General features: G+C 44.3%; 1 protein-coding gene across 1 annotated transcript in view; it reads right to left on the reverse strand.

Moving 5' to 3' along the window:
- Nucleotides 1–595: 595 nt before the first annotated feature.
- LOC138601741 (carboxyl-terminal PDZ ligand of neuronal nitric oxide synthase protein) overlaps nt 596–13,994 on the reverse strand; it is a 70,946-nt gene continuing 57,547 nt past the window's right edge. Inside the window, exon 11 of the mRNA XM_069672898.1 lies at nt 596–3,446. Coding sequence (XP_069528999.1) covers nt 2,900–3,446 — 547 coding nt within the window. The 3' untranslated portion in view covers nt 596–2,899. The remainder of the gene's footprint in view (nt 3,447–13,994) is intronic.

Genomic DNA, 13,994 nt, shown 5'->3' on the forward strand with positions numbered 1-13,994 from the left:
CGGACATATTTTAGCTGTGCAATCAATTTTCTATTATTCTAATCATAATGTTTTTGAATCACGTTGGTCACATTTTCTGACCCTCTCCTTCCTCCTGAAACGGACAAGCCAATTGGCCACTCACAGGTCAGACTTTAGCCACGATTGGCTGACAGTATTTGGAGTGTAGTGGCACTTCACTGTCACTCCAAAGTTGTAGAAAACATGGCTGCTCTTGGATCGTTTATTTGGCCTTTTTTGTACGAGCCGGAATCGCCAGGAGGTATGGGAATGGTAAGTTGAAATCTTGACGACGACTTGACTACAAGCTAGTGTGAGAAGGCAGCCTGAGGTGAACGACGGTGAATGATGATTGGTCGATTTCAGCGAAAGCAAGGCTCTACGTAGAAACCTGCAGCTGTTCTGAACGGCCCATTTCAGAGGCGACCTTTTTAAACGTGTCACTCAGGAAAAACACGGAATTATGCAGTTTTCACTTTTTCTCTGTGAACAATAAACACCCAGAAATGTGAAACACATGAAAATATGAGAATATCCCTTTAAAAAATATGGCCCCTTTAAGTGAGCAGAGGTGCACTACCTTCTCTCCCCGTCGTGTTGTGTGCAATCATGCAGTTTTCTAATGAAAAAAAACCCCACAACTTCTTCAACTATTCCTCTTTATTTTTTTTCTTCCACGTGTTATTGCTGTTTTAGCTCCCTGCCACACGTGATGTTGAGAAAAGCCTCGTTTCTGGGTGTTAAATGCCTTTACCTGTGGGCACTTTACACCTGCACCCCCCCTTCTTCTCACACCTCAGCTGCTTTTTCCTCTCGCGGCCTTTTATTGTCACTTCTACCTGTCAAAGGTTACACCGGTGCGCTTAGTACTTGAAAAAAAAAAAAAATGCACTTAGTCATGGCACAAAATCAACATGTAACCTGCTACACGTTCAACTCCCTGAAGGCAGCATATTATTCCAACTTATTTTCTCCTTTGTTTTAGTGCTTCACCTTAAAATGCCAAAAGTGTCAGTCTAAAACGAAACTTATTGAATATCTAAGAGTCAATTATGTTGAGAATATCACAATTTAGAAACCGTCTTGTTTGCCGAATACAAATTAATATCGACTAATCGATAATTGGCAATCATTGTAGCTCTAATCTGACAAACTACAATGACGCTAAAACAATATTTCCAATGTTTAGTTTAAGCTACAAACATTAAAAGGAAAAAGTATATACACAATGTCAGCGTAATTTGTCCTGATGGCTCTAAATGGACCACATTTGCGGCTTATTCAGGCTTTCACAAAGCCAGGAGCAGAACAGAGAAAGCTCCTCCTGCAGAGCTGTCCGTCTCCAAGGTCCTCTGTGACTCCCCGCTTATCTTCCCATTGAGACTGAAGGTTCATTTTATAACAGACTCCCCGCTCAGACAGGTGCCGCCCAGAGCTTTAAAGGCCATTAGCTCCATTTTTTTTGCTTTCTCCCCCCCAAGGACTGTTCCTCAGAACTGAGGTCTTTTTTTATTTCTGAATGGAAATCCTTTTATTATGAAGGATTGTAAATATGCCCTCAACAGAATCAATGCTGCTGTCCCACTAATTCTTCCAGCGCTGAAAAACCCAAACAGAAGTAGCATAAAACATACTAAAACCCAATCAACAAACAACTAGGGCTGGGTATCGATAAGGATTTCTCAATTCAATTTACGATCCGATTCAATATCGATTTGGTTAGGGGTATTTCAGCTACAATATCAATGCACTTCTAACCTGGTGCAATATCAACATTTTTCATGTTTACAATAAGAATTGACCCCGAAGAAGTTACATCATGTACTTTTTACCTTACATGAAACACAGCAGTCAGCACAATATTAACAATGTTATGAATTAGACAGCTTATTAACTTTTTTCCCAGTTCAGATTTTCAGTCTGAACATCTGGCTCGTGGTTTTGATTGAACGAACTGGGGTTCAACTCGCGCGAGATTTGGCAACGAGATCTCACAGCGCGAAGAACAAAGCCACACAAGAGTTACAGGGAAAGGCATACCGTCAACATGCCGAAAATACACTCGTGGTCAAAGCTGACGCTAACGGAGAGTAACATAAACATCAGTGCAAAACTGACTTACATATTCATGGCCGCAGACACGGAAGAAAGAGTCCGTCGGCGATCACTGATGTCTCCGTAGTAGGTGCAGTAAACAAGTCTGGGCATGTCTCCCTCACTGCTGTGTTTTGGGGAGTCATGCTATGTTCAGGAGCGCTCAGAAACATGAGCAATCAGACACGTTTTTACATATTTTTAAAGATCGTTCTCGGGATTTATGAAACGATATTCAAACAAGGATCGATCTGAATCGGGAAAATCGATTTTTTAAACCCAGCCCTACAAACAGCACAGCCACAAACGGACGTGCATAAACCAAAAACTACCTATTACCATCTCTTTTTCCTTTATCCAACTTTCTTGTTCTTTTCTTTCCACCCTTCATTCGTTCAGGTGCTTTACAGACAACGAGGCTCTTCCCAACATCAACAACAATAGCTTGCACCACAGCGAAGCATCATACAAAATAACGTTCTCATGTTGACTACTAGCAAAAATAAAATGTGTTCCCTCATTGCCTTGGAGTTCTACCGTAAATTACGTGACCTTAACAGTGCAAGAATTGCTACATGTATTCTGCTTAACATTCTAGTCACTAAAAAGTAAATTAGATCATTCAATTCATTACAAAAATACTAAATCTGTCCATTGGCTAATAATTTATATGATTTCTCAGTAACTGGTATATGCTACTGGACGTCTGGAGTGTCTCACAAGTGGACGGAATAATTAAAAGTCCCAGTGCAAACATAGGAGGGTCTGACAGGAAGTATTGCATTAAAATCTGATTGACGGTCTCCTAACTCCTCTGTGGGACATTAGCGTCTTCCTGGCTGTTCTCCAGCAGCTCATCCTCGGAAAAGCTGATGTGAAGGCAGGTATCATTCATGGGCGAGGAGAGTGGCGGGTGCTCGCAGGTGTCCGAATTTGAGATGATCGTAGGGGGCTCGGAGGGAGACAGAACCGCCTCACATCTCTCCTCAAGGGGGCTGTCACAGCCGCTGGAGGCCGTCATAAACGTCCCGCGGTCCCCGAACAGGTCGTCATCATCTCTCAGCGGCGACAGCATGGACTTGGTCTCGGAGCGGACGCCCGAGTCCTCGCTGGCCGAGCAGGAGCTGCTCTCGCCGTTGCTGAGGGAGTGGAAGTCGGCGGACGACAAGGAGCCGGGGGTCATGTCCGGGAAGGAGAGGCTGCTGCTGCGGCTGGGGGGCGGTTCGTTAGCGGTGACCTCACCAGGCGCGAGGACAGCTGTGACTTCCGACCCCGGAGACAAGGTCCGGCTGGCTCGCTTGCGGTTCAAGGAGGGCGGAGGGGGGTCGAGTTTGGGGATCATCTGTGTACACCTGCCAGGGGGAAAACAGAGGAAGCAGTTAGTGAAATCTTACAAAACATCTTTAGTTCATTTTCTTTTCTTTTGCTAATTCAGTTTCTCTCTATTAAAATAAGCCTCAAGCCAGTTTTCCTCTCCATCAGTCACATTATACCCCATTAACCCCAGCATGCTGTGACGTTAGCCGTTACTAGACAAGACAGTTTCTCTCTGGCTCCCTGTTGTTTCTGCTCCCTAGGGACTTATCTACATCCCACAGCTCCCCTGTTGCGAGAAGACAACCAGGGATACAAAAAAAGAGTGGGTGTTAGGGAAGCGAAGGAGAGAGCTGCAGGCTTTCCCCCTCCTTGTACACCAGAAATAGCAACGTCGCAGCCTCCTTGATTGTACTGCAGAAATGCCTCGACAGGCACCAGTGCGCACAACCACACACAATCACGGCCATTCTCCTGGAAAATGAGTCCTGACACATACCCGCTAACAAGCCTCACTTCCTCCCTGACTCCTCCCATCTGTATTGTCCTGGTGGCTGCTAACTTCGTTCCCCTGTGAGATCCGGGTCTGTGGTTGAATTCTGGTCTCTGTAATGAACTTATGTTACTCGCTGATGTATTTACTGCCTCTGCTTCTGTTGGATGTTGGGGTTGATGGATACAGTAATGACAGACGTGTGGTAATGGTGCAGGGAAAGTGTCTCCAGAGATGATTATCCGTTGTCTTCTTGCTGCCAAATATGGCACCAGCAGCGCTGTGGGGTTAAAGTAAAGGTGAACTCTGACTCCAGTGTCACAAGCAATGTTTGATTAGCGTTGTCGGGATGGCAATGTGGTCCGTCACTGTTCAATGCTTTGGTGCAGAAATATAGATGGATTGATATTGTACAGATATTTGTGGTCCCCACTGGATGAAGCTTACCGTCTTTGGGGATCCAATAACTATTCCACAAACAACATGAGGCGAATGTAGAAACATGTATTCATGCTTCCCAGAGGATAATTCCTGGGGACTACTGATTCATGATACCCATGGTCGCTCCTCTAGCGCCACCAGCAGTCAACGTTTCCCTGTGAAAGAGCTTAACCTCTACTTGGTGGTTTGACATGCATTCATGGTCCCCACTGGATCAAGCTCACTGTCCTTGGCGTACCAATAACTTCTCCTGAAGCGACAACATCTAACAAAAGTTTTTGAAATTTCACCACAATGTTTCAAAAACCACTGGATGGATTGACTAAATCCTGTTACAGGCATTCATGGTCCCCGCTGGATGAGGTTTCCCAACATTGTGAATCCACTGACTTTTAGTGAAGGGTCACAATGTGGCTAGCGTTTTGGATTTTTATTGCAATGCTTTGAAAAACAATTGGCTGTATTGACATAAAATCTGGTTCAGGCATTCATGGTCGCCAGAGGACAAATCCTGATGCCATTATTATTCCTCTTGTGCCGCCAGCAGATCGAACACTCCAGTTAATATCTCAAAATCTACTGGGTGCTTTGACATGAAATATGGATCACACGTTCATGGTTTCCACCGAATAAAGTCTACTGACTTTGGTGATCTCCTAAATTTTCCTCAAGCAACTCCAGGAGGATGGCGTTTGGCGATCTTTGGCAACCCTTTAAGTTTTTATTAAGCACCATCATTAGGACGAGTTCTACATTTTGAATTTACAACTAAAGAAAATGTTGTGGGAAAGATTTGCTTTTCAAATAATTTAAACAATAGAGTACTACAAGACTGGCAGCTACACTACCAAGCCTGCATTGACACTTTTCAATATTGTATTCAAAATATAATTGTGTATTTTGTATTCACCACTTAGTTAAGTCACAAAATATTCCAATAAGACAAACTGCGTACCTTTCCACTGGCTAGTCTATAAATCTGTGTGTCCATACTTTTGGCCGTTTCTGCTCCATTTCCATCAACAAATTTCTGCTCATGAAAACAAGATTTTGTTTATTTTGAGGAAATTACACAATGGATGCAACAATGAGAGACAGAATAGCCCGCATAGCGCTCTTAAGTGTTGTATTATTTTGTTTTCATCCCGATTGTGTGAGCGTCTTTGCGGCTTCTGCTGTGGTTTCTTATTGTGTTACTCGCGCTGCCGAGCCTCGGAGATGAATCTGCAGCTGGATCAAGGAGCGACCTGCCTCATTATCATAACTTTGAGTCAGCACTTCTCTTTTCTGTCACACCGACACTTCTCTCCACCTCACTGCTTGATCTCCCTCTGCTGTATCCCCCACCACCCGTTTTTCCTCCTTTCTCTTTACTACCACGTCTTCGTCTCTCCATTCATCCTGCTTCATTCATCTGCGATAAGGACCACAGTAGTCAAATACTCAAACCTTCCAGCTCATTATACCCCAATGCAGCACAACAGTTGTCACACTGAAGGAGATTATTAGGAGCTTGTTGAAGTCAGACAGCTCTTACGACAGCTCTTGTATACTTCATATTCCTACTTAAGAGGCAGATCTGAATGCTTTGGTCTACAGGACCCTTTAGGCAGCCACTGGTGTCAGTTCATTTCAGTGTGGAATGAAAATTAACTTGAAGACTTTAAAGTTACTCCTCTTTAAGGTTGTTATCCAGCATAGTGAGCAATTCATTTGTTTTTTCTTCTCAAACTAAGATCATGTTTTTGTTGTAATGCAGTTTAAAGAGATGATTTTTACCTCTTCTAAACTGATGCTTTTAATTGTGGATGGATTTATTTTATCCGTATCACCTTACTGTTTGTTTCTGACAACTCTGACGTACTGGGATGATTGATTATTGCTAGAAGCAACACTACAGTAGAGCTGCTTTCACACATGCACCACACTCCTGTTAATTTCCTGTCCCTGTGTGAACGCAAACAGACAAATTTTTCACCCCAACTTCAGCCTCCTAGTGAAATGTGTGTGTGAACGCAGCAGGTAATAGCAAAGACTGTATATATAGATGTACGACGCGTCTCCATCTGCTCTCATTGTAGCCAAAATATACCCCCGTGACGGCCGCTGCCATCTTGCAATGGTGACGTCATTTGGAGCCAGAGTTGCGCAGTAGAGATCGGCCGGTGGAGCCACCGTAGCCACTTCTGCTAACCAAAACACACACTTAACTTACAGATAAAAACGGCAAAGATTCCTCATGTCAGCGTTTTTAACAGCAGAACAGCTTCTTGTTATAGTTACGTCTCCTCTCGCCGTTCCTCCTCTACTCTGCTAATCTGGAGCAGATCGGCTGCAGGAACTGGATTTGTCAACAGAGCTGTCAATCATCCTTTTGACAGCATCAAATAACTAATTCAAACTAAACAAGTCCGAAAATTTACATTTGAACATAAATCAGCATGATAAGAACTAACTATAATGACAGAAACCATGTTTGAGAAACATTTATTTGTCGTGTATTCTGATTTTATAGTTTGACTCATGTCCCATCTGTTAACATGGAGCTTTATGACCTATACTGCAGCCAGTCAGCAGGGGGCGATAGAGAGGGTTTGGCTTCACTTTTAGGGAGCTGTCATGTCGTCCATCTTTTTATACAGTCTATGCATAATAGTCAGCCGCAAGCGAGTTTGTAGGATGATGACGGTTATATGATGCGACCAGAAGAGCGGCACCTAACAGGATGACGACAAGCGTACAAGGTTGAAAAAGAAGGAACATTTTTAAAAGACGACAAAAGCAAAGATGTCCTGAGATGAAGAGATTCAGGAGCTTCTGCCTGTGAGGGCTGAAGGGAATATTATTCGCCAGTTGCAGGGACAGCAGCGCGTCATGTCACGTCGTGTCCTGCCTCATGAGACTCACAGGGACACTCTGGAAATTTCCAGGGGCATGAAATGTTCCGGAAATTATCAGGAGTGCAAGTCTGAAGAGGGCTAATGTTACACCTCTGATGGAGGATAACCCTCAGGAAGGGAGTTATTTAGTAGGACTTAATAAAGAAAATACATGCACAAGAACAAAACACACACACTTAACACAAACTCTTCTAACAGCGAGTGTAAGACAGGTAAATCAAGAGGTACTTGTGCCTCTGCTCTGACAGCTTTACTGTGCAGCTGAAACTTCCACTGACAGTTTAATACCACATCTTGACGGGAACATTTCTCCTACTTTGCCAAAAGTACGCGAGACAAAACAAGCGCTCGCAGTCCGGCAAAGTGTGGCACAAACACAGACAGTGCCTCCATGCATGAGACGTGTGTGACTCGCTGATCGCCTCGATGCTAATGTGGTTATGAATTTGCAGAATAGCATCCGCAACGGAAATGGAGGTTATTATGCAGTCATTAGCAGAGAGAGATCGCTGGTGAGACCCACACACGCGCCGGCAAACACCCACACCGACGGTTCATCCACCACATGCCCGGCCCCCATGCTTGTGCCACATTCACCGGTTCCACATGCTGGTAGTCATGAGTTATACTCACATAGAGGGAGGAGAAGGGGAGGAAGAAGAAGAAGAAGAAGAAGAAGAGGAGGAGGAGGAGGAGGAGGGGGAGGAGAGGCGGGCTGGTGCAGCGAGCTACAGGGATGGGGGACGGGATGATGGATGTTTTTTTCTGGGGTTCAGTTTGTTTGTTTGAGCAGACTGACGGGGAAACGGGGGATGGTTAGAGGAGGAAGAGGAAGAGCAGGAGAGGGTCCTCGCACCTGTACCAAAGAGAGGCAACAGTTAGACTACAGACGATCAGCGAGCTAAGCTAAGCTAAGCTAAGCTCATTTAAAGCCAATTAAAGCAACTATGTGTAAGATTGCCCAGTGGGTGAGTCCAAAGAGACAGCATGAAGTAACAATTCTATAGATATAACTTTCTTTGAGCTGGAATGATGCCATTAGTTTGGTGAATACCCATGAGCCTCGGATGACGTGAGTAAAAAGCCACATCAATCCCTTTTTCCCAAGACGGAAGTTTTTGGCTAGCTCCTGATATTGGTGCATGAAACTAAATTGCTATGTGGATGTTTTTTGTATTGAAAAGCACCTTGGGAGTCGTAGTTCCCACCTTACATTTTGTACTTTACTTTTAATCGGAAAGGTTTTAGCACAATTGTTAATCTCAGCGGGGAAAGTTTCAGGCCCATCAGAGCCGTGTAGGAGCTCCAGCTGTGACTCACCAAACATCTATTGAGAAAATTAATGAGATTTTTACATCTGGAACCAGAAGAGTCCGAAATAGACCGTCTCACTGATCCACCACAGGAACACTGAGGTGGATGAAACGGCTCCTATTTTCTTTCATTAGTACCCCAAGATGAAAATGGAACTCAGGTCATATTTGCTCACTTTGATGTAGTTTGAGGTAGTATTTCACTGAAATGAATGCAAACTTAAGTCTCACTAAAGACAAGAGATGAATCAGTAAGGGCCTGTGTCCACTAACTGCGTTTTTTATGTTGGAAATGCCCAAAACCTCATTTTCAGAGCTTACTGTTGCTAGGTTACCAAAGTTTTCTTGCGGCACTTCCGCTTCCCTCCATAGTGACTGTTAAGATCCCAATCAGACAGATGACAGCTGGTGGCGGCTTTTTTGTATTTGTTTTCAAGAGGGAAGCTTTTTGTGCGCTGCTTTTGCGTTGCTGAGCGCCTCGCGTTTTTGAGGAAAAGCTCTTGAGCGCCCGAGTTGAAAAAAGTTCAACTCAAAGCAGAAAACCGCCCGACGTCATTGTCGTTTTTTTCTCATTGTCCAGTCAGACGAATGGAGAGGCGAGCCTTCTGTGGGGGTGACGATATCGAGTTTACCGATGGGCCAGCTGCTGCTACTCGCCGTGATCTTTCCTCTTTCTGAGGGTCTCACAAGGATCTCACCCTCCGTCAAAGCCAAAACCAACAGCCTGTTTTACAGCCTGCAGAATGTGCTCTGTCTGATCGGGACCTAAGTCTGCAATATTTGCTTTTATTCATGGAAATTTTACAAAGAAAGCATAAAAACAATGGAGGGAACCGTGTCCTGGCTTTAGCAGCAGCTTTACACCTGGAAATTGTACCCTTGAAAAAAACAAGGATTAGCTTCTCCTCCGCCATTGTTGCTGACGAAGTTGATATAGTAAGTCCCGCCCCTTTTTGATTTTGATTTGTCGGGAGAAGTGACATTGAAGAGCGTGGTTCCAGAAGTTGAAGGGCCTGTGTGCACTAACGGCGTTTTTTTACACTGGCAGCATCCACGATTTCAGAGGCGCTTCTCACAGGCGATTACTGTTGCTAGGTTACGAAAGTTTTCTTGTGGCACTTCCGCTTCCCTCATTAGTGATCGTTAAGTCTGTTTTAAATCGCTCTGTATGCTTAATATTCGCTTTATTCAAGGAAATTTTAACAAGGAAATCGTAAAGGTTCCGCCCCTTCTTGATTTTAATTGGTCGGTGAGGGAGGAGTGACTTTGGTGAGCGCCGGTGTTCCAAAAGTTGAACTATTTTCTAATGAGACTGAACAGCTGATGAGGGCAATTTTTGAGCTGAAAACACTGAACTGCTTTGATTTTGTATAGAAAATAGGCGTCGTTAGTGGACACAGGCCCTAATGGATAGTTTAAAAAAGACAACTTATCTTTTTATTACTTTTTCAATCGCCTTTTTGTATTTGACTGTGAATTACTTTGTGACCTTGCATGCGTGTTTACTTGTAGTTAGTGGAAGAAAACATGCAGAGGATGTGTCAGGCTGTTCACTGAGACTTGTTTGGTATTAAGAGCATTTTGTGTCACTTTAAAATCAATATAGAGCCTAAAGCAGAAAAGGTGTTTTTGAGAAGTTAAAACGAGCCTGTTGTCTGCAATACAAACTGTGTGACTCATGAGCACAGCGGTCTTAGTTACTCGTCCATTATATGAACAGGAAGTCTTTTAAAAACAAGCGGTAGGAAGTCTGCAGATCGACAGGAGGAGACAAAATAAATCAGTAAAACATCTTTAGTCATGTTTTAGCAAAGAACTGCCTTCAGTAAAAATCTTCAATACTTCAACCTTTGAGGCGGATAAACAGAAAGCGACTGAAAGAAAGAAGTAGGAGGTAAAAACTCAAAGGAGGGACACTGGGCCTTTGTGAAAGAATCATGCTTTTATAGATAAATCAACACGTAACACCCCTCTCAGTGCGAGAGAAGCGTGTGTGGGATGTTTAAGCATGTAGATGGATGAATGTGGGAGTCTGCGAGAGAGTGACGAAAACCTTAAAGTGGCTGAAAAACTTAAAAATCAGGAGTTTTTATCTGAAAGAGCAACCTGTCAAATATCACTCAGTGACTGACAGGCTGACTCACAGCGCTTTCGATACCACATTCAGCCCGAAATGATACTAAAAACACAGGTTGTCCTCGCCAAAAAACCCAGAAAAACTACTTCCTGTCTCGCGTGTCAGTCCAGCTGACGGAACCAGCTCCACCACAACGCCCCGAATCCATCATCCATTACGCTCCGATCACATCTCTGCTATTAAATTAGCGGCTAACGAGGCTGCCGGTTCACTCTCACTCTCGCACACACACACACGGTGATGTTAATGATGAAGGGGGGATAACAGAAAGGGGACAGAGGGGAAGAGAAGATCACCTGATGGGTCTGGAAATGTGATTACACAACATACAATACTGTCAGAGTACGAGCGCGTGTGAGAGAGAGCAGTCCATACCCTGCCAAAGGAAAACATGACTCACTGCTGAATAATATATCGCTGGATGTTCATATAAGCTGGTCACCATATGTGTCTGTTCCCGCTCCGTGTGGGCACGCTGCATTTTTTAGCGGCATGGCTCTAGGGATGTATATCTCAACATCTATTGGATAGATTGCCGTGAAGTTTTGCACAGATATTAATGCTTCCCAGACGGTGTGTGTTTCTGATCATGGTCATCATCTGACTCTTATTTTAGGGGCACTGAGAGGTTCACATTTGTGGTTTTTGAACAAGATTTCTCAACAACTTTTGGATGAATTGCTTTAAAATTTGGTACGTCTAGCGTTATCATCAGGTCGAATGTTTGAATGATACTTTTTGGCTGACCGCCTGGGAGAGAGCGAGTGCAGGGAGCGAGCGCAGCAGGAGACGTATCTGCAGAACACGGCAACGTGGACTACACTGTAGCCAAATAGAACGAGTTGTGTGCGTCAGGACTCATCACAATCCATTTTCACCGTGTATTATGGCCGAGTACCGCTCGCAGCTAACAGTAAACATAGGCGAGCCTCCTTCAGCTGTGTCAAGACTCTCGTCTGTTTTCATGTATTTAAAATGAAAATGAACACGTCCCGCAGCCGTCACACACACGCCACGCTTTTAGTGTGGCCCTCAAAAGCGCACATTGACCTGCTGCGGTCGGCCACATGCTAGGTTTTGACCTCGTCTTGTTTATAACAAAATATCATAGTCTGTATGTAAGCAATCTCGGATCCCACCGGCTATAGTCTGACAACGATTTAGCCTCTGGGGACAAGGGGGAACATGTCGGGCGTGTAGCCAGCAGTTAGCGATAAACGACTTTCAGTCAAGACTTCCTTTTCTGTGTGCTGCATTGTTTTCTTGTGATTTACTTTATTTAACTCCCGTCACCTTAATACGCCAGCAGCATACCTAAACTGTACATTGGTTCTGTTGTTTATAAAGCCACCGATCACTCTCTTCTGCTGCTCCGGTCCCCGTCACTTCGCGTTACACGTGCATACACAGTTACTTTGTCTCTCGGTCGCTCTACCACCCCACTCTTGCGCACCTAGCTCTTCAAACTTGATTGTTGGGGAAAAGTGACAGCCCTAATATGCATAGCGTCACCCCGTCTATTAACGGGATTGGCTCCTTGGGCTTGTGATGTCACAAACCTGCCAATCTGAAAACATGTTGTTCAGCCTGTCCTTGGTACACTGCAGTTTAAAAGCAGACAGGCCCAGCCATGGAGATGACTGCTGATGTTGTCCCTGATATGTCTTGTAGCACATGAAGAACACCACATGGAGATGTTTACAAGGTTAAAAATTGGCTTCGCACTGGAGGGGGTCTTTAAAACACTAGCATTTGGCTCAGAGCACTGCTGCTGCCTAATTACAGCCTAACAGAGAAGCTGGCGTGGCCGCCGCCTGTTGTTTTTGTTAGTTTTTTTGCATTTGCGTCATAAAAAGGTTGATGACTCAAAAGTTGCAAATAACACGGTTCAATGTTTGGCCCACAAAGTGTATTTTAAGTCGACTATTACATCCTGTTTGGATCCTGGTTCCATTCTTCTCTTTGTTGTGTTCAGCATGACTCACTATATGGTCAGATATGTGTGAGAATGGTCCAATGCCAACATACCATATGCAGAGATTATATACTGCTCGAGTCAGTTGGCCAGCTTTAGAGCACACATGGATATGTTGGGTGATAATGCATGTGTGATTTAAGGCTGCTCTGATAATGTGCGGTGAATGGATGCCAACGCTCTGCATGACCAGAGCTGGACCTGGGAGGAGGTCAGCTAAGGTAGGATGATGAACAGGAGGAGGATGAGAGACAGTGTGAAAGGATGGCAGAGGAGTATCTGTCTGCTCGTTCGCAGGACATAAAATAAAGCCACTCAGGCTGTAAACATTGATTCGCTGGGGAAATCCAGAAAACAAAAGCAAATGGAAGCAATAAAATTTGACTCGCTTAGGGGGAGGGCGGATACAAGAGTCTGACTGCGACAGAGGTAATGCAAAGGAGTTCGGAAACAACACAGTGAGGCTAAAGTTTCCATCTCTCCAAACCAATTATTTCCATATTTTTCCGGTGTTTTTGTGAGATTAAAAGCTGCAGTCGAGTCACATGAGCTTCATTACATCTCCGATTCCAAACACTGAAAGGTCACAGTTGTTTTCAAATCATAAACGGAGTTATTGGTGTTTTCTGCGCAGTAAAACTTCTCATTATGTTTATATGCCATTTGTGTATAAAACCAGCCTCAGCTTTTACGACGACTATTTGCAGAAAGATGATGTCACGCAGGAAAGGTGGCAAACAACAGCCAATAAAAGGAGGGGAGGATGGCGGAGAGGGGGGAAGTCACATTAAAAAAGAGAACATGGCTGCTTCATTTCTAAGCTGCTGCATGTTTTTAAAAGGGAGCAACTATTTGAAATTGGCTTTATAGCTGTGGAGAAAGTTGTACAAACACCTCATGGTTTCGCCCATTCTACATTCCTACAACACCCAGCGTGCATTGCACCCCTCCTTCTGTAAGGAACGGCCCAGCGAGAGACGCTGGAGTGAAATACGACCGTTTCGCTGCAGGCAATGGCTCAGAGTGGTACAGAATCGGAAACACGACGAACAAATACCGGTGGATCATCTAGAAAATCTTCAGGTCTGCAGTCTACATTTCAAACCTGACGATTTTGAACGAGACATGACATCGGGGGCGGGCGTCCTAGATTGAGGAAGTGTAGTTTAGCGAGCTCCCTGGCCTCCGCCAGATGACGCGTTTTACGTAGTCTGGTGGAGGTTTTCCAGGGCCCATTGGAGAAGCAGAAAGCGTCCTCCAAAGGCACAGAGACAAACTGCGTGTTTTCCTACCATAATTGCATTAGCTCCTCATAATAGCATGATAG

This window comes from Semicossyphus pulcher, unplaced genomic scaffold, assembly GCF_022749685.1.
Source record: "Semicossyphus pulcher isolate SPU_LCO1_2020_fin unplaced genomic scaffold, fSemPul1.0.p SCAF_22, whole genome shotgun sequence".
Taxonomy (NCBI): Eukaryota; Metazoa; Chordata; class Actinopteri; order Labriformes; family Labridae; genus Semicossyphus; species Semicossyphus pulcher.